The sequence below is a fragment of the Pleuronectes platessa genome, chromosome 23 (genome assembly GCF_947347685.1).
Source record: "Pleuronectes platessa chromosome 23, fPlePla1.1, whole genome shotgun sequence".
Classification (NCBI taxonomy): Eukaryota; Metazoa; Chordata; class Actinopteri; order Pleuronectiformes; family Pleuronectidae; genus Pleuronectes; species Pleuronectes platessa.
Window position 1 is genome coordinate 13,348,766 of NC_070648.1, and position 22,929 is coordinate 13,371,694.

General features: G+C 45.7%; 1 protein-coding gene across 3 annotated transcripts; it reads right to left on the reverse strand.

Moving 5' to 3' along the window:
- Positions 1-18,330: 18,330 nt before the first annotated feature.
- Positions 18,331-21,648, reverse strand: LOC128430659 (C-type lectin lectoxin-Phi1). 3 transcript variants are annotated; one of them, XM_053416767.1, is made up of 5 exons: positions 21,511-21,648; positions 21,034-21,408; positions 20,572-20,646; positions 20,248-20,339; positions 18,331-19,301 (listed from the first exon to the last, which is right to left on the reverse strand). In XM_053416767.1, the coding sequence occupies exons 1-5, from the start codon at positions 21,545-21,547 to the stop codon at positions 19,176-19,178; spliced, it is 705 nt and encodes a 234-aa protein (XP_053272742.1). In that variant the 5' UTR covers positions 21,548-21,648; the 3' UTR covers positions 18,331-19,175. The 3 variants fall into 3 exon arrangements, with proteins under 3 accessions (XP_053272742.1, XP_053272741.1, XP_053272743.1); XM_053416766.1 differs by having other exon boundaries at positions 20,572-20,925; XM_053416768.1 differs by lacking the exon at positions 20,572-20,646.
- Between the last annotated feature and the right edge of the window lie 1,281 nt (positions 21,649-22,929).

Sequence of the window (22,929 nt, forward strand, 5' to 3'; positions counted from 1 at the left end):
AACGAACTTTCATAACGGCGCTAGCGTCCTAGCCACCATGCTAACTGCAGTGGTAACTGTGCAAAAACTCGCTGTCACGACTTTAATTCCACAGCTATCATGACACTGTTTCTCAAACACCGACAGGCTAGAAGCAAATACTTGGTAGTAGTTAGTTACACTGTAAAAAAAAAAAACTTTAAAAAACGGTAATTTTCTGGCAGCTGGGGCTCCAAAAAAATACAGTGAATTGACAGAAAATGACTTTCTCAAAAAAATCATTTTACATAATTATTACATTTTATAGTTGTAATTTAACAAGATTTTGCCTTACTTTCAGGTTGTTTTTAACGTTTAATTAGAAACATTTTCACATTTTAAAACAATGAAATTTATCTATAAATATGGTAAATACACGTTGTAATATGAATAATAGTGCTAAAATTTACAGAAATGTATTGTTATTAGTTGGTTTTAATGACATTATTTTATGTAAAGAGGTTGTATAATAATTTATATTTGATGTAATATAACAGTATATGACACACAAAATAATGTGATTCATCTTTCAAAACATGTCAAAAAACTGTTGAAAAACTAGATATTGGGTTTACAATTGCAACAATTTACTGTTAATTTTAGATCACATCGAATGTATATTAAGTTATTTTACTTTGTTTTTAACGTTTAATTACAAATATTTTTTGTTTTAAAACAATGAAATTACCTATAAAGAAGGTACATAAACATTGTAATATGCATAATAATGCTTAAATTTACAGAAATGTGCTGTTATTAGTTGGTTTTAATGGCATTGTTTTATGTAAAAAGGCTGTATACTACTTTATATTAGATGTAATATAACAGTATACAACACACAAAATAACTTCATTCATCTTTCAAAACATTGAAAACAAGTTCCCATTCTCAGTATTTTTATTTAATTTAGAGGGTAACCATTGTTACAGCAAAACTCAAAAATCAATTTAATTAAAATGACTCTCTGGTTCTGAAACAAAAAAAAAAAGAAGAAAAAAAAGCTGGCTATTAAAATTCAACTGAATTGGGGGAAAAAAACAAAAAAAAACAAGTTGAGTTACCAACTTAAAGCAACATCCAAGGCAACCATGACCTTGTCAAGTAATTATACATTCACAACATTGATAACAAAGCTACCTAACAAATAGCTTACATGACACCTCAGTGGATATAACAGTCTATAACTTGGACAAAGTATCCATAACTTGTGTGCACTTCTTATTCCCTCCACTCGTAGTCTGCAATTTTGGTGATCAATGTGAGAACCTTTGGACTGACTGCAAGTTGTTTTTTGGTGGCGTTCCACTCCACTTTTGATCCCTTGTCTGGATTTATCTTGAAGAGTCACCTGTCAAATGAAAAAATAACAATTTTAATAACTGTGGACTGTACTTTAATTTAATGTTTACCCAAAGATGGATCATGAGTTGAAAGGTTTGTGAATGTGCCACATTGTGACCAACAGATATAGATACATCAAAGCTTCCTATTATGACCAACACCTGTGAAGTGTGCTGGGAGAGTTTCTGCTCCGTGAAGAACCAGGAGAGCCTGTGGCTGCTCCTGGAACTCCAACACTGAGGTGCTACTGCAGGCGGTACAACAGATCACCTCAGCAAGGCAAGAGTTTTTAGAGCAGTGGTTTTTACTTTTTTCGGTTATTTATCTATCAATCGATTAATCCTGTGATTCCGAATCTGGGTATTGCAGATGGGCCACCAAAATAATTTTCAAAACACTGTAGTATGATTTTTGTTGAATAATATTAATATTAAATACATTATATATAGGACTGGGCGATAAAACGATCTTCAATCGGGATCACAATTATTGGCTATAATTTCCTCGATATCACGTGGCAGAAATAAATACGACAGCAGCCCATCACTCTGCCGTCTGTTGCTGCACCATAGACTGTATATAAAAGAGGGCTGCGCGTAGGATAAACCGCCTCCTGTTGTGAGCGTCTATAGTTTGGGCTGCAGCTATAGCTTAAGGGAGGAAGAGTGAAAGTTCGAAAAGAGTGAGGAAATGAGTGAAAGTGGAGCTGATGGCAACTAAAGTGAAGTGAATGTGTGGAGCGGTTCATGAAATAAGTCCGGCCCGGTCAGTTTGTCGGGAACCATAGAAGGAGATTTAACTATGATAGCAGATGTAGATGCCTACAGCTGCGTCATCCTTCTCACTTAAGGTAGTAATCTAATATTTTACAGATGACCATCTTTACTTTGAATAAAATGTAATAATAGAATGGTGTTTCTGGAAAGGAAAAACAACAACAATGTAAATCAAACCATACTGTGGATTAGTGAACTGTCCCACCCTCTGTGGACATGAAAGTGAACTCATCCCCCCACACTGAAGCCATTCCCTGGTTTCTTCAGGATTCAGTCAGGATGCTCCATGAACAGGCAGCATTAGCATGCTGCGTTAGTGACTTTGGAGCTTCTTGCTACTGCTCAGTTTTATGTGCATTATACATCTTATTTTGATATATTACATTGACTAGTTCTGTCTTACCTCTGTAAGAACTCCAAAGTTGATGCTTGGGCTGCTGGGTAAGATATGTTCATACAGTAGTACAAACCAAACATCAGCATAAGAGCATCACTGAAGATTCTGATGTGGCGATTCACAATGGTCTGGTCCGCAAACAGCATGAAATTCTCCGCTGCCAAAGTCGAGTTTCCTGTTGTGTTCAAGGACAAGAGAAAAGGGGAACATTTTTGTGACAAACTGAGCCAAAAGACCATAACTCCAACAGCTAAATGAAATTATCAGGTTACAACTGAGTTCAGTTACAATAACAATCAAAGTAATGGTAGTAATAGTTTTGTTTTTTTTGTTTTAATATATTGTGGTTTGAAGTATTATTAGTTCAGTCAGACAACTCTGAAGTGAGAAAAATTCATTATTGAGCATAAGCATGGCAAGCTGAAGCACAGCATAGGGTTCTTGAACATGGCTGCAGCAGGTTTGACATCAGGCTCTGTCTCAGTTTATTCATTCCCTGAATAATGATCTGCTTGACATTACAAGGAATGAACAGCAGACCCCACAGAGGATCATGGAAACAGAGCACACAGGTGGATGCTGGGGAGGTGCAGTCAGAGCCGGATTAACGCAAAGGCAAACTAGGCACGTGCCTAGGGCCTGATTGGCAGGGAGGGGCCCAGACAGAGGGACCAAAAAAAATAAAATAAAATAAAAATATACAAATATCCTATCTACAATTTATTTCAGTTTTAATATATCAATATTTATCTCATCATCTCATCGTCATCCGCTTATCCGGGGTCGGGTCGCGGGGGGAGCAGCTCAAGCAGGGGGCCCCAGACTTCCCTTTCCCGGGCCACATTGACCAGCTCTGACGGGGGGATCCCGAGGCGTTCCCAGGCCAGTGTTGAGATATAATCTCTCCACCTAGTCCTGGGTCTTCCCCGAGGTCTCCTCCCCACTGGACGTGCCTGAAACACCTCCCAAGGGAGGCGCCCAGTGGGCATCCTTACCAGATGCCCGAACCACCTCAGCTGACTCCTTTCTAAGTAAAGGAGCAGCGGCTCTAATCCGAGTCCCTCACGGATGACTGAGCTTCTCACCCTATCTCTAAGGGAGACGCCAGCCACCCTTCTGAGAAAACTCATCTCGGCCGCTTGTACCCGCGATCTCGTCCTTTCGGTCATCACCCAGCCCTCATGACCATAGGTGAGGATAGGAACGAAGATCGACCGGTAGATCGAGAGCTTTGCCTTGCGGCTCAGCTCTCTTTTCGTTACAACGGTGCGGTAAAGCGAACGCAATACCGCCCCCGCTGCTCCGATTCTCCGGCCAATCTCACGCTCCATAGTACCCTCACTCGCGAACAAGACCCCGAGGTACTTGAACTCCTTCACTTGGGCTAAGGACTCATTTCCTACCCGGAGTAAGCAATCCATCGGTTTCCTGCTAAGAGTCATGGCCTCAGATTTAGCGGTGCTGATCCTCATCCCAGCCGCTTCACACTCGGCCGCCAGCCGATCCAGTGAGTGCTGAAGGTCACAAGCCGATGATCCAATAAGGACCACATCATCCGCAAAAAGCAGTGACGAGATCCTCAGACCACCGAACTGCAACCCCTCCCCACCACGACTACGCCTCGATATCCTGTCCATGTATATCACAAACAGGATTGGTGACAAGGCGCAGCCCTGGCGGAGACCAGCACCCACTGAGAACGAAACTGACTGGCTGCCGAGGACCCGAACACAGCTCTCGCTTTGGGAGTACAGGGATTGGATGGCCCTGAGGAGAGACCCCCTTACCCCATACTCCCGCAGCACCTCCCACAGTTTCTCCCGGGGGATCCGGTCATACGCCTTCTCCCGATCCACAAAACACAAGTGGACCGGATGGGCATACTCCCAGGCCCCCTCCAGGATCCTTGCGAGAGTGAAGAGCTGGTCCGTAGTTCCACGTCCGGGGCGAAAACCGCATTGTTCCTCTTCAATCTGAGGTTCGACGATCGGCCGAACCCTCCTTTCCAGCACCTTGGAGTAGACTTTACCAGGGAGGCTGAGAAGTGTGATACCCCGATAATTGGTACACACTCTCTGGTCCCCCTTTTTGAACAGGGGAACCACCACCCCGGTTTGCCACTCCTTTGGCACTGTACCCGACTCCCACGCGATGTTGAATAGGCGTGTCAACCATGACAGCCCCTCAACACCCAGAGCCTTTAGCATTTCTGGCTGGATCTCATCAATCCCTGGGGCTTTGCCACTGCGGAGATGTTTGACTACCTCAGTGACCTCCACCAGGGAAATTGACGACGAAACACCATCAACCTCGAGCTCTGCCTCCAACATAGAGGGCGTGTTATTCGGATTCAGGAGTTCCTCAAAGTGTTCCTTCCAACGTCCGACGACCTCCTCAGTTGAGGTCAACAGAGTCCCATCCTTACTGTACACAGCTTGGATGGTTCCCCGTTTCCCCCTCCTGAGGTGCCGGATAGTCTTCCAGAAACACTTTGGTGCCGACCGAAAGTCCTTTTCCATGACCTCTCCGAACTTCTCCCACACCCGCTGCTTAGCCTCCGACACGGCAGCAGCTGCAGCCCTTCGGGCCTGTCGGTACCCTGCAACCGAGTCAGGAGTCCTCCAGGATATCATATCCCGGAAGGCCTCCTTCTTCAATCGGACGGCTTCCCTGACCACCGGTGTCCACCACGGTGTCCGAGGGTTACCGCCCCTTGAGGAACCTAAGACCCTGAGGCCACAGCTAGCCGCCGCAGCTTCAGCAATGGAGGCTTTGAACACCGCCCACTCCGGCTCAATGTCCCCAACCTCCACAGGAATGCCAGAAAAACTCCGCCGGAGGTGTGAGTTGAAGATACCTAGGACGGGGGCCTCCTCCAGATGTTCCCAGTTCACCCGCACTACTCGTTTGGGCTTACCAGGTCTATCCGGAAATTTCCCCCATTCCCTGATCCAACTCACAACCAGATGGTGGTCGGTTGACAGTTCCGCCCCTCTCTTTACCCGAGTGTCCAAAACATGCGGCCTCAGATCAGATGACACGATCACAAAATCGATCATTGATCTTCGGCCTAGGGTACTCTGGTACCAGGTACACTTATGAGCACCCTTATGTTCGAACATGGTGTTTGTTATGGATAATCCATGACTAGCACAGAAGTCCAATAACAAACGACCCCTCGGGTTCAGATCAGGGAGGCCGTTCCTCCCCACCACGCCTCTCCAGGTATCTCCATCGTTGCCCACGTGGGCGTTGAAGTCACCCAGCAGAACTACGGAGTCCCCTACTGGAGCCCCATACAGGACTCCATTCAGGGTCTCCAAGAAGGCCGAGTACTCTGAGCTGCTGTTTGGTGCATACGCACAAACAACAGTCAGAGTTTTCCCCCCTACAACCCTTAGGCGCAGGGAGGCGACCCTCTCGTTTACCGGGGTAAACTCCAACACCGCAGCGCTCAGCCGGGGATTTATGAGTATCCCCACACCCGCCCGGCGCCTCACGCCCTTGGCAACTCCGGAGAAGAATAGAGTGCAACCCTTATCCAGGAGTACGGTACCAGAGCTGAGACTGTGCCTGGAGGTAAGCCCCACCAGATCTAACTGATAGCGCTCCACCTCCCTCACAAGCTCCGGTTCCTTTCCCCACAGCGAGGTGACGTTCCACGTCCCCAGAGCCAGCTTCTGCCGCCCGGGTCTGGTCCGTCGAGACCCCTGACCTTCGCTGCCACCCATGTGGCTGCGCACCCGACCCCAACGGGTCTTCCCACAGGTGGTGGGCCCATGAGATGAAGAGAGGGGGGGTGCCACGTAGTTTGTTCGGGCTGTGCCCGACCGGGCTCCGTGGCAAACCCGGCCACCAGGCGCTCGCCATCGAGCCCTCCGTCTGGGCCTAGCTCCAGACGGGGGCCCCGGGCTTCCTCCGGGCCCGGGTCACATCTCCTCTTCCGTCGATATTCATTGAGGATTTTTGAACTGGTCTTTAAGTCAAAACAATGTAGCTTCTAATCTGCAACAGAGTGACTGGCAGCATTAAGAGGTCATTCACAAACCAAGAAAACTACATTCAAATCGTGTTAATGTCCATTTGGCCTGAGTTGAGAGTCATGAAAGTGACCACGCAGCAGTACAGTGGTGTAGAGCAGAGTCAAAGTCACATAGAAGGAAAGGGGAAATTATGAGTTCAAAATTTCAGTCGTCTGAACATCCTTCTCCCAGCTCATGGAAATCCAGTCATAAAAAATGTCACACCCAGGAAAACATCACTGAGGTCACAGAACTATGTCGACTGTGTTTCCTGCTCATGCAAACAACTTGATTTTCAGCTGCTGTATCTTTGCATTGAGCTTGTGTCAATTCAAATTCATTTTTGAATAAACACCAAAGTGTACTTGAGGTTGTCTGGAAAGCTCAGATCAAGGGCATTAATGAGCCCAGCATGATGAACCCCATTATTACCCTTCCTAAGTTGTCCATGACTCTGATGCCTTCAATCACGATTCCCACGTCCTCTGGCTCCACATCTCCGTCTCTTCGGACAGTGTATGTCCCCATGATTGTGAGTGCAATGTCCCTCTCTGCACCCTCAGTGGTGGAGGCCTAAACAGCCCAAATACAAAACACTTTTTAAAGTACAATGCTGAACAACACGATAGAAAATTACTATCAAAAATATAAAGTAGAATTCTTACATGAAGTGCAGTTTCATAGAAGGAAGTTCATCAGTTGTCGGGTGAAAATCTATGGAAGCCCAATTCAATGTGATAAAGAAATCAACCACTAGGGGCGGTTCCCCAATTAAACTCATTTATTTTGCGTTCATGAATGTGAGTGAAACAATCAAAAATATTTTGTGTTACATCTGTAAAATATTTATGTACACTATTTAAATAGATATTTATTATTAAAGCAAACAATATTTAAATGTGTCACCTCTAAGAAGGGCTTGTGTCACAGTTCCCTCTGTGCCTCCAGTGCCCCTCCCCCTCTCCACTCTCTTTTTCCCACACAGGTGCTGCTCGTTCCATTAGATGACTCGGCGGAGGATCACCAGGGAGCACACCTGCACTCATCACCCTCTGGCTATATCTACCCTGGCTGTGCGCCGAGTCCTCGCCAGTTCGTCCGTGTCACTACCGTGGTAGCTACTCTTGCTCGGCCCCTCAGTCTGTTTCTCCTGTAGCGAATTATCTCGTAACCCCCGTGTTTGTTTCTCCTGTCCTCCAGGACCCCGTCATCCTGCTCACCTGCTCTTCCTCCCCGCTGACGATCTCCCGGAGCTGTCAGCAACCCCGTCATCCTGCTCTCCTGCTCTTCCTCCCCGCTGACGATCTCCCGGAGCTATCAGCAACGCCGTCATCCTGTCCTCATGCTTCTCCTCCCCGCTGACGAACTCCCGGAGCTATCAGCACCCAGTCATTCTGCATTGTCCCACGATCAATAAACACCCTTGAACGCACCTCCTTTCTGCTCTTCGCTTTGCCTCTGCTCTTGGGTCCTTCCACCCGACCTGAACCGTTACAGAACGAACTGGCCATTAAACCATGGACCCCGCAGAGACAAACAAACTCCGCCACGCCATTGCGAGGCAAGGGAACCTGCTCGGACAACACGATCAGACCCTCCATGGGCTAGTAAATTCCGGGAACTTCGTTGGGACTATGCTAACGCAGCTCCACGAGCGTCTCAACCTCTCCTATGCATCTTCCTCGCGGGAATCGTCCGCCCCGATGCCTTCCGACCCTCCTGTGGCCCCCACCCGTGATTCCCACATTCCCACACCTGAACGCTATTCCGGTGAGTTGGGGTCTTGTCGGCGCTTTTTGCTCCAATGCTCTCTCATTTTTGATCATCAGCCCCAAATGTATGATACTGACCGTGTTAAGATCGCTTTTGTTGTAAGTCTCCTCTTGGGTCGGGCTGCGCAGTGTGCCACGGCGCTGTGGGAACGAGAGACTCTCGATTCAATTTTTCATTTGACCAGTTTCAAGTGGAGATGAAAAAGGATTTTGACCACCCAGTTCGGGGCAAGGAGGCTGCCAATTGCTTGCTTTCGCTCCGACAAGGGACACGCTCGGTGGCGGATTAAGCTGTTGAGTTCCGCATTCTCGCTGCGGAGAGTGGCTGGGATTCGCTCGCTCTACAGAGCATTTTTCTCACGGTCTAGGGGATTACATTAAAGATGAGCTAGAAGCTAAAATGACTCTGAATCCCTCGATGATTACATTTTTCTAGCCATTAGACTAGATAACCGCATTGGAGAGAGAAAGCGAGAGCGAGCAGGACACTAGCAGACCCCAGCTTCACCTCCCCGCACCTCATTCAATTCACTTCCACCATATCCCGCACCCAGCTCCACCTCCATGGAGGCCACTGAGGAGCCCATGCAGATTGGGAGGGCCCGGCTCACAGCCATTGAAAGGGAGCGGCGTTTCCGGGAACGGCTTTGCCTCTACTGTGGTCAGCCCGGCCACACGCTCTCCTCCTGCCCCAACCGGCCAAAAGATGGGGCTCATTAGGTGAAGGAGGAACCCTGGTGAGCAATGCCCAGTCCTCCACGACCCTTACCCCCTCCAAAACATTATTAGAGGCAAGACTGTTCACCAACTTTCTCTCCCCCTCAAAGCTCTGGTGGACGCAGACCTGGTCTCTCAGAGCAACATTCCTCTCACTCCCCTCCCTAAACCCAGAGAGGTGAGTGCCTTGGACTGTCGACTACTGGCCAGAATAAACCACCCGACGAAATCCCTCACCCTGGTTGCGTCAGGAAATCACAGTGAGACCATCAAATTCCTGGGCATCTCCTCGTCTCACTCTCCCCTGGTTCTGGGTCAGCCCTGGTTGCAGCTCAACAAACCCCACGTCGACTGTAGGAGAGGCGTGGTGATTGGTTGGAGCACCCATTGCCACGCCAACTGCCTCCGTTCTGCCAGCCCGTCATCTTATCTCCCTACCTCACCTCCTCCTCACCCCCCAGACCTATCTCAGGTCCCCCCGGAGTACCACGACCTCCAGGAGGTGTTCAGTAAGGACAAAGCCCTTATCCTAACCCCTCACCGACCCTATGAATGTGCCATCACTCTTCTTCCGGGACACACGCTTCCCTCAAGCAGACTTTACAATATCTCCAAGCCCGAGAGAGAGGTTATGGAGAAATACATCCAGGAAACACTAACAGGAGGACTCATCAGGCCCTCTTCATCCCCCGTGGGAGCAGGCTTCTTCTTCGTAAAGAAGAAGGATGGCCCCCTACGTCCATGTATAGACTTCTGTGGGCTTAACAACATCATGTGAAGAACAAGTACCCACTCACCCTTATTGACGCTGCATTTCGGCCCGTTACACGAGGCCTCTGTATTGACCAAACTGGATCTCCGCAACGCATATCACCTGGTGCGGATCAAATAGGGAGATTAATGGAAGACGGCATTCAACACCCCTCTAGGACACTTTGAGTATCGGGTTATGCCGTTCGGACTCACCAATGCCCCAGCAGTTTTGCGAAGTCTTGTTAATGATGTTTTGCGCAATATGCTCAGCCGCATTGTCTTTGTATATTTGGACGATAATCTAATATTTCTCACGGAACCTGCAGGAACACAGACAACACATCAGGTTAGTGCTGCAGAGACTTTTGGAGTAAATAATTTGTTGGTCAAGGCTGAAAAATGTGTGTTCCATTCCCAATCGGTCCCTTTCCTGGGATATATCGTGGAGAGTTTCTACCGCCGATTCATACGGAATTACAGCAAGGTAGCTACACCACTCACCAGACTCACCACTTCTAAGATCCCTTTCACCTGGTCCCCTAGTGCGGAGAGAGCGTTTGTAGGGCTCAAGACATTGTTCTCCACTGCTCCGATACTGGTTTACCCTGATCCATCCCTGCAGTTCGTGGTGGAGGTTGATGCTTCAGAAACCGGGGCCGGGGCCATCCTCTCCCAACGTTCCCCGGCCCCCCTCAGATCCCAAGTGCTTGTCTGGGAAGATGCGTCCAAGCTAGCCTGCCATCCTGGGAACCAGCGAACACTGGAGTTCATCCGACAGCGCTTTTGGTGGACCGGCATGGTTCAGGATATCCAGTCCTTCGTCGCCGCTTGCTCGGTCTGCGCCCGTCGAAAAGCCTCTCACCAACCTCAAACCCCTCTGGAATACTCTGCCCTCTTCCCATCCCCAGCCGTCCATGGTCCCACATCGCTGTGGATTTTGTCACGGGGCTCCCCCTATCAGCAGGTAACACAGCCATACTCACCATGGTGGATCGCTTCTCTAAGGGCGTTCATTTTGTCCCTCTCTCCAAACTCCCCTGTGCGCTAGAGACAGCTGACCTCCTCACCAAGCATGTGTTCAGGTTGCACGGTCTGCCTCTGGACATTGTCTCCGACCGCGGACCCCAGTTCAACTCACAGGTATGGAAGGCATTTTGCCGGGCTCTACAGACATCGGTAAGCCTGTCCTCGGGTTACCACCCCCAGACTAATGGGCAGACCGAACGAGCAAACCAGGACTTGGAAGCAGCCCTCCGCTGCGTCTCTGCCCGACATCCCTCGTCCTGGAGTTCTCACTTGGCCTGGGTCGAGTACATCCACAACTCCCTAACTAGCTCTGCCACAGGTATGACTCCATTTACAGTAATGTACGGTTTTCAACCCCCCTTGTTCCCTTTGCAAAAGGAGGACGTGGCTGTCCCCTCCATTCAGCTCCACCTACGTCGCTGCCGGAGAATCTGGAGAGAGGCTCAGGCAGGGTTGACAACATTAACATTAAGCAGTAGCTGGCGGTGAAATGCTTGAGTCACAGGCTCTCTTCTAGCAATGCTCAATTAATTACAACCTATTAAATAAAATAGAAATATTATAAAATAAATAGAATATCAAAATTTAAAATAGAAATAAATGTATATATATATATCTAAATATATATATAAACAGCAGGAGAGAAAATAAAACAACAATAGTGCAAATATGTGCAATATGCAAATATGTCACGGTGCTGGTCTGGCCGTATTCCTGATGGAGTCTGTGTGATGGGTCCAGGTCAGGTCATCAGTGATGTGGACCCCGAGGAACTTGAAGCTGCTGACTCGCTCCACCGTGGTCCCGTTGATAGAGAGGGGGGCGTGTTCCACTCCTTGTCTCTTCCAGTAGTCCACAGTCAGCTCCTTCGTTTTGCTGACGTTTAGATGGAGGTTGTTGTCCTGTCACCAAGATGTCAGGGCTCCGACCTCCTCTGTAGGCCTTCTCATCGTCGCCGGTCATCAGGCCTATGAAAGTGGTGTCATCAGCAAACTTGATGATGGTGTTGGAGCTATGGGTGGCCAAGCAGTCATGCGTGAACAGGGAGTACAGGAGAGGACTGAGCATGCAGCCCTTGGGGGCACCGGTGTTGAGAGTCAGGGTGGAGGATGTGGTGCTGCCGATCCGCACCGCCTGTGGTCTGCCCGTCAGAAAGTTCAGGATCCACTCACGGAGGGCGATGTTGAGCCCAAGGTCTCTGAGCTTGGTGACGAGCTTCAGGGGCATGATGGTATTGAATGCTGAACTGTAGTCGATGAACAGCATTATCACATATGTGTCCCTCTGGTCGAGGTGGGAGAGGGCAGTGTGGAGGGTGAGGGAGATGGCATCTGCAGTCGACCTATTTGACCTGTAGGCGAACTGAAGAGGGTCCAGAGAGTCAGGGAGGGAGGAGGTGATGAATGGTTGGACCAGCCGCTCAAAGCACTTCATGATGATGGAAGTGAGTGCTACTGGGCGGTAGTCATTCAGGCAGAGGATTTTTTTTTTTTTGGGAACAGGGACAATGACGGTCTTCTTGAAGCATGCGGGGAAAACAGACTGGAGCAGTGACAGGTTGAAGATGTCTGTGAACACATCTGCCAGCTGATCTGCAGACACCTTGAGAGCTCAGCCGGGGATCCCATCAGGTCCAGGTGCCTTTCGCGTGTTGATCCGGTTGTGAGATTTCCACACGTCTGCCCTGGATATGACGGAGGGCAGCGGTCCTCCTGGGCCTCTTCGATCTCCGCAGCCGGGGAATTACTCTCATAGCGTGAATAAAAAGTGTTCAGATCCTCTGGGAGAGATGCAGACACTACATCAGCACTGCTGGTTTTCGCTTTGTAGTCTGTGATGGTTCTCAGTCCGGCCCATATGTTCCTAGTATTGGAGCCCTTGTAATGGGACTCCACTTTGTCCCTGTAGAGTCTCTTAGTGTACCTGGATTTCCTGTATTCCTCCAGATCCCCTGAGATGTAGGCAGCAGTCCGTGCTTTGAGTTTAGCATGGACGTCACCATTAATCCAGGGAAATGTTCGCACAGTAATCCTGGGTACGACGTCATCGATGCATTTGCTGATGTAGCAGATGACCGCGTCCGTGTATGTGTTGATGTCATCATCCTGGAACACGCACCACTCCGTCATGCTGAAACAGTCCTGAGGAGCCGAGTCTGATTGATCGGTCCACCGCTGAATGGTCCGAGTCACCGGTCTGTCACGCTTGAGGGCTTACCCCCTTTCCTCTGCCACCGTTATGCTCTGGCAGGACTCATCTTCGGACTGCACCTTTCCCCCCGACACCGAGGAACCTATGCAGCTGAGGAGAACGAGACTCACACCGAAGGAACGTCAATGTCGTCATCTCCATGTTCTCTGCATCTACTGCGGGCAGGATGTACATCTGCGGGTGCACTGCCCGTCTCTGCCAAAAGGGGGGACTCACCAACTACTGGAGGAGCGTTTGTGAGCCATTCTACTGTCTGTTCGTCTCCTCCCCGCCTGATTATTAAAGGTACTGTTTCGTGGGCTCAGACCTCTCTTCCTCTGTCCATTCTAGTTGACTCTGGGGCAGATGACAATTTTATTGACTCAAAGTTTGCTTCTCAGACTCATATTCCCTGTCAGCTCCTTCCTCACCCTAAGAGGGTATTTGCCCTGGATGGCAGGCTCCTGGCTCAGGTCACTCACCGCACAATGCCCATTTCTCTTCAGCTGTCCGGTAACCATCATGAAGCTATATCCTTTTTTTTATCCCATCTCCGGCTTCCCCAGTAGTTTTAGGTCTCCATTGGTTAAAGCTTCATAATCCCCACATAGACTGGTCCACGAGCTCCATCCTTAATTGGAGTTTATTTTGTCCCTCCCACTGCTTACATTCCGCCATCCCTTCCACATTATCTACCACACCGTCCCCTCCCAAGTCAGTGGAGGTCAATTCCGTTCCCGCTGCTTATCATCACCTCCGGGAAATGTTCAGTAAAGACCTTGCTCTATCCCTTCCATCCCACAGACCTTACGACTGTGGTATTGATTTGCTTCCTAACGTTCCCTATCCATCCAGTAAACTTTATAATTTATCCGAACCAGAAAGAGAGGTCATGGAGACTTACATTACGGACTCTTTGGCCACTGGACTCATTCGTCCGTCGTCATCTCCATTGGGGGCGGGCTTCTTTTTTGTGGAAAAGAAGGATAAGTCGCTTCGCCCCTGCATTGACTTCACGGGGCTTAATGATATCACGGTGAAGAAAAAGTACCCCCTTCCTCTCATTGACTCTGCTTTCGGTCCCCTTCACAAAGCAACCATTTTTACTAAGTTGGATCTCCGCAACGCGTACCACTTAGTGAGAATTAGGGAGGGGGACAAATGGAAGACGGGGTTCAACACTCCCCTGGGACATTTCAAGTACTTGGTCCGGCCTCACTAATGCCCCCGCGTTTTTTCAAACTCTTATTAATGATGTTTTAAGGGACATGCTTAATTGTTTTGTTTACCTCGTGACATTTTGATTTTCTCCCGCAACCTCCAGGAGCATGTGCAACATGTTAACTTAGTGTTAAAGAGACTCCTGGAGAACAGACTGTATGTTAAAGCAGAAAAAAATGTGATTTTCACGTGTCATCAGTTAGTTTTTGGGGTTTTATTGTGGAGAAGGGGCAAATCAAGACCGACCCTGTCAAGGTTAAGGCAGTGGCCGAATGGCCCACTCCTACATCAAGAAAGCAACTTCAGAGGTTTCTCGGCTTTGCCAATTTTTACCGCAGGTTTATCCGGGACTATAGCAGAGTTGCCACACCTCTTACCCAGCTGACTTCTGTTAAGGTTCCTTTTGTGTGGTCACCAGCCGAGGGTGCATTTACTAGACTCAAGTTGTTGTTCTCCTCTGCACCTGTATTAATTCATCCAGACCCTGCTGTACAGTTCATTGTGGAGGTGGATAACTCTGACTCCGGGGTGGGGGCCCACCTCTAACCTGAAGCAGCACCCTTGTGCCTTTTTCTCCCGCCAGCTCTCACCTGCGGAGAGGAATTATGACGTTGGGAATCGGGAGCTGCTTGCGGTTGTGCTGGCTCTACGGGAATTGAGGCACTGGCTTGAGGGTTCCACACACCCTTTCATTATTTGGTCTGACCATAAGAACCTGTTTTACCTTCGTTCTGCTCGCAGGCTCAACTCACGCCAGGCTCGGTGGGCTTTGTTCCTGGGGCGGTTCCACTTCACGTCACCTACCGAACGGGGTCGAAGAAATACGTTTCTGGTGGCCCTCCATGGCGGCCGATTCCAGGGAATTCGTCGCCGCCTGTTCTGTCTGTGCCCGAAGCAAGGCATCGCATCAGGCTCTTGCGGGATTGCTGCGCCCTCTACCCATCCCTCCCTGGTCGCATAAAGCGGTGGATTTCATCACGGGCCTGCCTCCCTCTGAAGGCAACACTGGGATTCTTGCCATCGTAGACCGATTTTCTAAGGCGGCACACTTCATTCCACTATCCAAGCTACCATCCGGCCGCTGCACACATAACTTTTATAATGTAAATGTACTGTATTCCTGACCTATGCTGAACTACACAATCTTGTCGTTAAATGTATTTCAGAGAGTTTTGCAGATGGATGCTGAGGAAATCCCACATGAATTCATATACATAAATGAGACAGGGTTAAACCTGACAAAAGCAAGAAGGAGAGGCAGAGATATCATTGGCCACAGGGCTACAATCAATGTCCCAGGGCAACATGGGGGTAACATCACCCTTTGCGTTGCCACTACACAGAATGGTGTCCTCCTCCGTCATGCCAATATGGGCCCTTACAACACACCTCTCATTCTCAAATTATTGTGCCAAATGCACAACATCGTCACAGCAGTAAACCACATGCACTAGATGCAATACATTGTCATCTGGGGCAATGGGTCATTGGACCGCTCTGCTCTGGTCCAGAACTGGTTTCAACACCATCCAGAGTTTACAGTACTGTATCTTTCACCATACTCTCCATTACTAAACCCAATCAAAGAGTTTTACTTGGCCTGGCGGTGGAGGGTTTACTGTTAGGGTTTGTGGTGGTGTTCGGACCCCAAAGCAGACACGGAGGAGCAGGTAGTGAAAAAAAGGTAACAGTTTATTGACTGTGTAGGCAGGTACAGGCTGGAGCGGCAGGGTGCAGGCTGGCTGGAGGATCCACGGAGAGGCGAGGATGACAGCCGAGCGAAGAGGCACACGGAGGTTCTGCGTGGAGCAAGTAAGAAGCAGGAATTAGTCCACAATATGAAACAAGACGTGAAGGTCGAGAGCAGCAGCGAAACAACTACCATGATATATGGAATAATCTGGCGCCGGCTTGTTGAGCGGACCAGATGTTTATAGTGGGGATGATTAGGATTGAATGCAGGTGCGCCTCATCCGCTGCAGGGAACCAGCCACGCCCCCTACCGCTCACAGCACCTGCAAAGGGAAACAGAGAGGGGAGGAGGAGAGACGAAAACAACAACAAACAACTACACAAATCCTCACAGTTTACAGGCTCAGGTACCCCTCATTGAAACCTGTACAGGATACAGAATGTTCTGCTTGTCTAATTTTTGCTGAGCTTACAGTCTTATGCACACTCCTGTAGTAGCATGAAAACTGGGACAGGTTTTGTTGTGATTCTCCATGTTGACATGTTGACTGATTTGGGTATATGGAGAGAAATAAATTATATTTTCATGAGTCTGCAGCATTGGTCTTGTGTAGTGTTTGGTGAATTTAATGTATATTTGCACTTTCTCTGTGTACTTCACTTAGAGTACTCTAATCACTTAGAACTGGAATTGCTAAAAGTTTTTTAGATTAGCAACAGCAGTGTGTAACTGGCTAAAACAGAATTAAGTCATATGAAGCATGTGTGTTTCATGTGGTAACAAAATATTGTTTTGCTAAATAAGTATATAGTTTTTGCAAGAGTGTTTCATTTTGCAAAGGATCTGAGGTGTTCTGCTGATTGGGTGTGTGGTTGTGCTAATTGTGAGTAGTGTTTGAAACAGAGGGCCCTGTTTTGAAAATCGTGCTTAAGCAATCGAAAAAAAACAGTAATAAAGCTACTTGTGTGAGCTGCTCAAGGCATTTTATGTCAAAAAGAACATAAGTCATTAATTTATGTTGCAGATACATAGATTTATTGATGTATTCATTAATTTACAATTTGTTTGTATATCTACTTAATCTTAACAAACTATTTTCAATAAAACAGGGATTTCCATGAAACCAAAAGTAATACATTTTTAAAAGAAATTTTTATAATTTTTGCAATTTATTCTGACCACAAAAACAGAAAGACGGTTCTTTTTCCAGCGAAAAAATTAAAATACCTTTGCGTTCGGTTTGAGCTGAAATCCCATGTAATTTTTTTATAATATCACTCCCAGCCTCATTACATTAGGAAACTTGCAGCTGAAACAGTTGTGAAGACCAATACTCAAACACACAAGTTGTGTGGTGAGCGAGCTGAGAGCTAAGAGCTGAAATCTCATTCACAAGGAGAATTAGTGAAGGAGTCTGAAACCAGACGGAGTCAAAATGTTCCAAAGTGTCAGTTTGTCTTGAAGAACCATCACTGAGCAGATTAATGATGTGATAACATACAAGTACATCAGGAAACACACACACATGCAGAAAAAGTATAGTACGATCATAAGACAATAACACAGACTTGTAGGTTCATGATCCCTTCACTAAGAGTCACAGCTTGAGTGTAACACTGACAACCCTATCATACACTGTGAGCTCTGTAGCTGCTTGTAGTCACAGCAACACAATGTTTACACTCTGTATTCAGATGTAAAAGCCATGTTTAATAAAGTTATCTAATAAAAAATCGAAATATTCCTCTGTCATATGAATATTTTTTTTACCATAATTCCTCCTTACATATTTCCTCTGTGTGTGTGTGTGTGTGTGTGTGTGTGGAGAGTGTATGTGTGTGTGTGTGTGTGTGTGTGTGTGTGTGTGTGTGTGTGTGTATTTAATGCAGTTCCTGTTTTGGGAATGTTCCGGTAAATGGGGCTGCAACTGAATACATTGCAACTGCAGTCTATAGTTTTACCTCGGCACCGTTGTAAATGAGGGTCTTATTCCTCAATGTGTTCTTAGGCTTCAATAAATAATCAATCAACCTCTAGGGATGAGCAGAGTCAAATAGAAAGCTTGTAGAGAATGTCTCCTAAAGCATTGAAATTAATCACTGTCAATTCATGGGATTTATGTGATGAATGAGTCTAATTAATTATTCAGAAACATTTAAAAGACCTGTGGTTATTTGTTGCCCCCTTGCAAACCTGTGAGTGAGAAAACAAAGGATTTGTTTATAAAGTGTAAATAACAGTCTTAATGATGAGGGTCAGACTCTTCTACAGGATGCATTGTTGGAGATAAAAAAGTCTAATACTGGACCAGATGCTAAGTCTTGACTCATTTTCCAACACGTATACTTTGCTATTACTGGAGTCTCAATAGTTGATCAAAAGAATTCACAGGAGATGGTCAGAGTTCAATGCAGTAGAGTTTATTATTTTACAAGATGTAAACCCGAGCTGGCTCCGGAACCCAACTGAAGACTGAGCTTCAAACCCTCTGCTTATATGCTCATCCTCATCTCTGCTGTTACCCGTTCAACCAATCAGGAGGTGGATCTCTCCATCTCCTGATTGGTTCAAAACTTCCTCCTGAAACCTAATGGTGTCAGACTATCCCAAGTCGACTTTGTCTCCCCCTACAGTTCATCAGGGTTCGATTATAATGGTGTACTAAAGTTGTGGTTGTTGGTCTAACTTTGACACCATTATAAATCTTGGAGGTCTGGAGGCCTCTGTTTCAGGCCTTACTCGATTTAGAAGGTCCTGTCTCCAGACTCCATTAGATTCGGGTTATGTCTATCTGCATTTTTTTTTCGGATTACATTTCTACACACTTAATATAGGTTCAAAAAACAATCATTACAGTAGGGGCGCAAGCATTACATTTCGTTATGCTGGATATATGGTGCTGTCTGGTGAAAGCGTACAGTTGCAGCCAGAAATCTGTTTTACATGGGATTGACCTGTGCTGTGGGTCTTTGTCATTTCCTTAGTATAAGAATAATCAGCTGTAACATTATTAACCTGCCTAGCAACTAATTACATGTTGTCTGGTGTTAATTAGACATTCTTCCCAGGCTGCATCAAGTTCCTGATGCTCTTTATACACAGACGCACAGTTTAAGCATATAAGCACACAACGTTTAGTTTTACAACAACATCATTCATTGGTATGGTTTAACTGCGTACAGTGATAGAGGTGTGTATACGTGCAGACATAAAACATTGGCGCACGCAATGAAAGTTGAATTCAAATATTTAAAGTTCAGTCTTTTTTTTCTTGTCAGAACCTTTTTCCTCCTTGTGGAAAACTTTCCCATCAGCCTGTTCTTTCCACTTCAAGGTGACGCCACTCAGTCCGTTCTCCTTCAATCTGTCCTGGAGCTGAAAAACAGTAATTGAGACTATTTGAAATACTTTTAACAGATTCCTTTGCTCTCTAAGAAAAAGAGTTATGTGTTTTTAATCAATTTAATTCTATTTATATAGCGTATATATCATAATATACATCATCTCAAGGCATTTTACATAGAAAGTCAAGACTTTAAAATGTATAGTGAAACCCAACAGTTCCAACAATGAGCAGCACTTTGGAAACTGTGGAGAAAAAAACTCCCTCATTAACTGGAAGAAACCTTTAGAACCAGATTCAATGTGGGCAAGAAAGAGAGGGGGGTGTAAAAGAGGGAAGAGAAGAGAGAGAGATAGTGGGATAAGTTGAGGGTGGAAAAGAGGTGATGGAAGAGAGAGATTGGAGGAGAGGGAGAGAGAGAATAGAGAAAGACAAACAACAGTGATAATTATTCAGGGGATGATGGTATTTGTGACAGCACGATTAATTCATATAATAATAATAATAATTATTATTATTATTATAATAATGATAATAATAATGATAATGATTATTATTATTATTATTATTATTAAAAGGAAAGGATTTAGAATCAAAATGGTTTGACTGAATCCTGCAGCTCTGGACACATAAACATCATCAGGTCCCAAAGTAAAATTTAGTTTTGAGGTATTTTTGGTCTTTATTGGAAAGATGATATTTACATGGACACTCCTCTTTCATGGCAGGAGCTGTAACTGCAGATCTACATTAGCAATACCTCGAAGAATAATTTATCAAAATAATTAAAGGAGTCAACAGGATTATAACTCTTCTTTCCATTTTTGTGGCTGCTTTGGATTGTAGAACATCTGTGATTGTAGTTTTTTTACATTCACTCGTCTCCTTCGTGGTTATTTGATGATGTCACACTCTGTAATACATCTCTCCAGGGTCTATGAATGAGTTAATGTTTCAGGGTGGATTTTGGAGACTTGCCTGTTTCAGAATCTGTTGTTTCACAGCAGGATCATTCAGGTCCAAAGAGGAGTCCTCTAGCTTCACCCTCATCTTCACCAACGTCTTCACTGCTGCTCAGACAAAGAACGAGGAGAGAAACAAAACAAACGTTTAAAGTTGTGTATAGTTTTGTGAAACCAACAGTTATTCCTGTGCACAACTCAGATCTTTAGTTTAAAACACAGAGTGAGGAACCTCTGGTCTCTGGGCTGCATGTTGTCAACAAGAAAGTTTGATCAGGCATGTCAGAAAAAACGGAAAAATAAATAATAAGCAACCCTAAAATACCAAAAAGTTTCTCACTTGTGATGCTGTAGCAGACAAATGGTTTTCTTTCTTCACAGGAACATAACCTCCAGTTTCCTCCCTGCTCCAAATCTGCAACACCACATACGACTTTCATCGAGCCAAGTGGGTGTTCACCCTGATACCAGGAGCTGAATGAGTAGTTACTCCCGTCGGACCAGTAAATCTGAGGATCTCTGTACAAACCGATCCATCTCAAATCGTGAGATAATTTCAAATTCTCTATCTTGTCTTTGTCAGTGTCGTTCCTCACAGTGACCAGATCTGTGTAGTGTTCTCTGCAGTGCCTCTGAGCATCAGACCAAGTCTTTGTTGTATTCACGAGCACAAAGTCAGAATCCTCTAATGTTCCTGCAGTTAAGTTTGAGAACAATATTATCGAGATCACAAAATGGTTTTCAAAATCATATCTTATACATTATATTGTATAGTAAAGATCAATGTAAAGCACATCATTACCTCTGTAGCAGAAGAATATCATTTTTCGATTGCAGAAAAAATCATACAGTTCTCCAACGTACGTTACTGCCACACAGAACTGATTGCCGTTAAAATTGTTTGGTTGATTACGATGCCAGCTCCTACATTCAGCTCCACTCTGGTTGAACCCATCTGACCACTTCCAGTCAATATGACTGTACAGGCCAATCCAAACCTCGGAGCTGTTACCAGCAGCAGAAACTGTGTCTTTAAGTTTCTTCATTTCTTCAGTGTTTTCAATAGTGGCCAGGTCTGTGTACTTCTCTCTGCAGTAGCTCTGAGCTTCAGTCCAAGTCTTTGCATTAGACACAAAGTGGTACTGATGGAGGAGGCATGTGGAGAAGGTGAGGCACCCTGAGGATGAAACCAGTTATTTTTGTTATGAATGAGGACTCTAATTAATCTCTATATTCAGATTTCCTGTTAGACATCATACAAACAGTGAAATTCACTGACCTGAGAGACACAAGACACCAATGAAGATCCCTTCCATCCTGATGCTGCTCTGTGGACTGTCTGTGCCAGTGTTCACCACTAACACCTAACTTAACCAGTTCTAGTGCAGCTTTAGGGAAATGTAACACCAGCTCCTCCTCTTCTACTGAAAATAGTTAGTGTTCTGTGGAACTCTTTATGCAAAAAGGTAAAGATTTGTTCTCATTTATTTCTGGAGGCATCTCACTATGCAGATAGTTCTAATGCAGGTGGTGAATGAATGAATGTCTGTTTTTTTCGGCCTCACACCAATATTATTATTATTATATTGCTATCATCTATGCATTATTTTCATTATAACAGCCAGTAAAGAGGTTTCTTTTTCTCCACAATCGTCAGTGCTGCTCTTTGTGGGAACTGTTGAGTTTCTCAATAATTTTACAAAGTCTCAACTTTACTATGTAAAGTGCCTTGAGATAATCTATTTTATGATTTGGTGATCACCAAATTAAATTGAATTAACTCATTACCAAATTACATATCCTCAGGCTGTAACCCCACTGGATATTGAAGCCTGCCTTCAGGTATCCAGTGTTCACTTTACAACATGGATGTGTTCATGGAGACACAATTTGCACCACATGTCTCAGATCCAGTCCTTCTAGGTCCGGGCACCAACTCAGCCCCAGCACCTCTGGTCTCCAGGCTGCATGTTTCCCACAAGTAAGTTTGATCAGGCCTGTCAGACAATTCACAAAAACAATCAACTCAGATATAAACTTCCACCCTGTGGTTGTTTGCCATCTTCAACCTGTGCAGTATATTTCTGCATCCATTCTTTTTTCTGGACTCATATGAGGTCACCCTGACCTTTGACCACTGAAATATAATCTGTTAACCTTTGAGTCTGTGGCTTTGTTCTAAATCCCTCACTAATCACGGCATAGTGCACTATATGGTAAGTTCGCCATATGTTAGTGGTGTCCAAATGTTTACAGATTTTTTTCATACCCTATGTAATGGACTCAATATCAATAAACAAACCTAACAGTAATCCTGAATTCAACATGAATGCTTATAATATATTAACTTTTAATTGAATACACTTTTTTTAATGCTAAACCTTTTGAAGTGCACTGGAAACAAATGGTAATCTTAACAGCTCTGTAGCAGAGTAACTTGCAGCATTAAGAGGCCAATAAAATGGCAGTGTTCTCCTAATATGCAACATGACATCCATACAGCCATAAAGAAGCCAATTTACAAAGAAATGTCTCCCCTTGGGTCCATGCATCTAGCAATATTGATCAAAATTTTTCAGAAATAGTCATTCACCAGTTTGACTCTCACGCCCAGCTCTGTAACTGGTGAAAAATAAATGCCTAGCAATCCCCCAGTCCCAAAAACAACAAGGTAGTGTAGCTTCTAATCTGTAACAGA

Excerpts from the sequence above, each read along its gene's own strand:
- LOC128430659 (XM_053416766.1), bottom strand. The coding sequence starts at position 21,547 with ATGGAAGGGATCTTCATTGGTGTCTTGTGTCTCTCAG. Across the intron at positions 21,409-21,510 it reads TGGTGTCTTGTGTCTCTCAG|GGTGCCTCACCTTCTCCACA; the intron begins GTCAGTGAATTT and ends TTTCATCCTCAG. Across the intron at positions 19,302-20,247 it reads AACAACAGATTCTGAAACAG|CTCCAGGACAGATTGAAGGA; the intron begins GCAAGTCTCCAA and ends ACTGTTTTTCAG.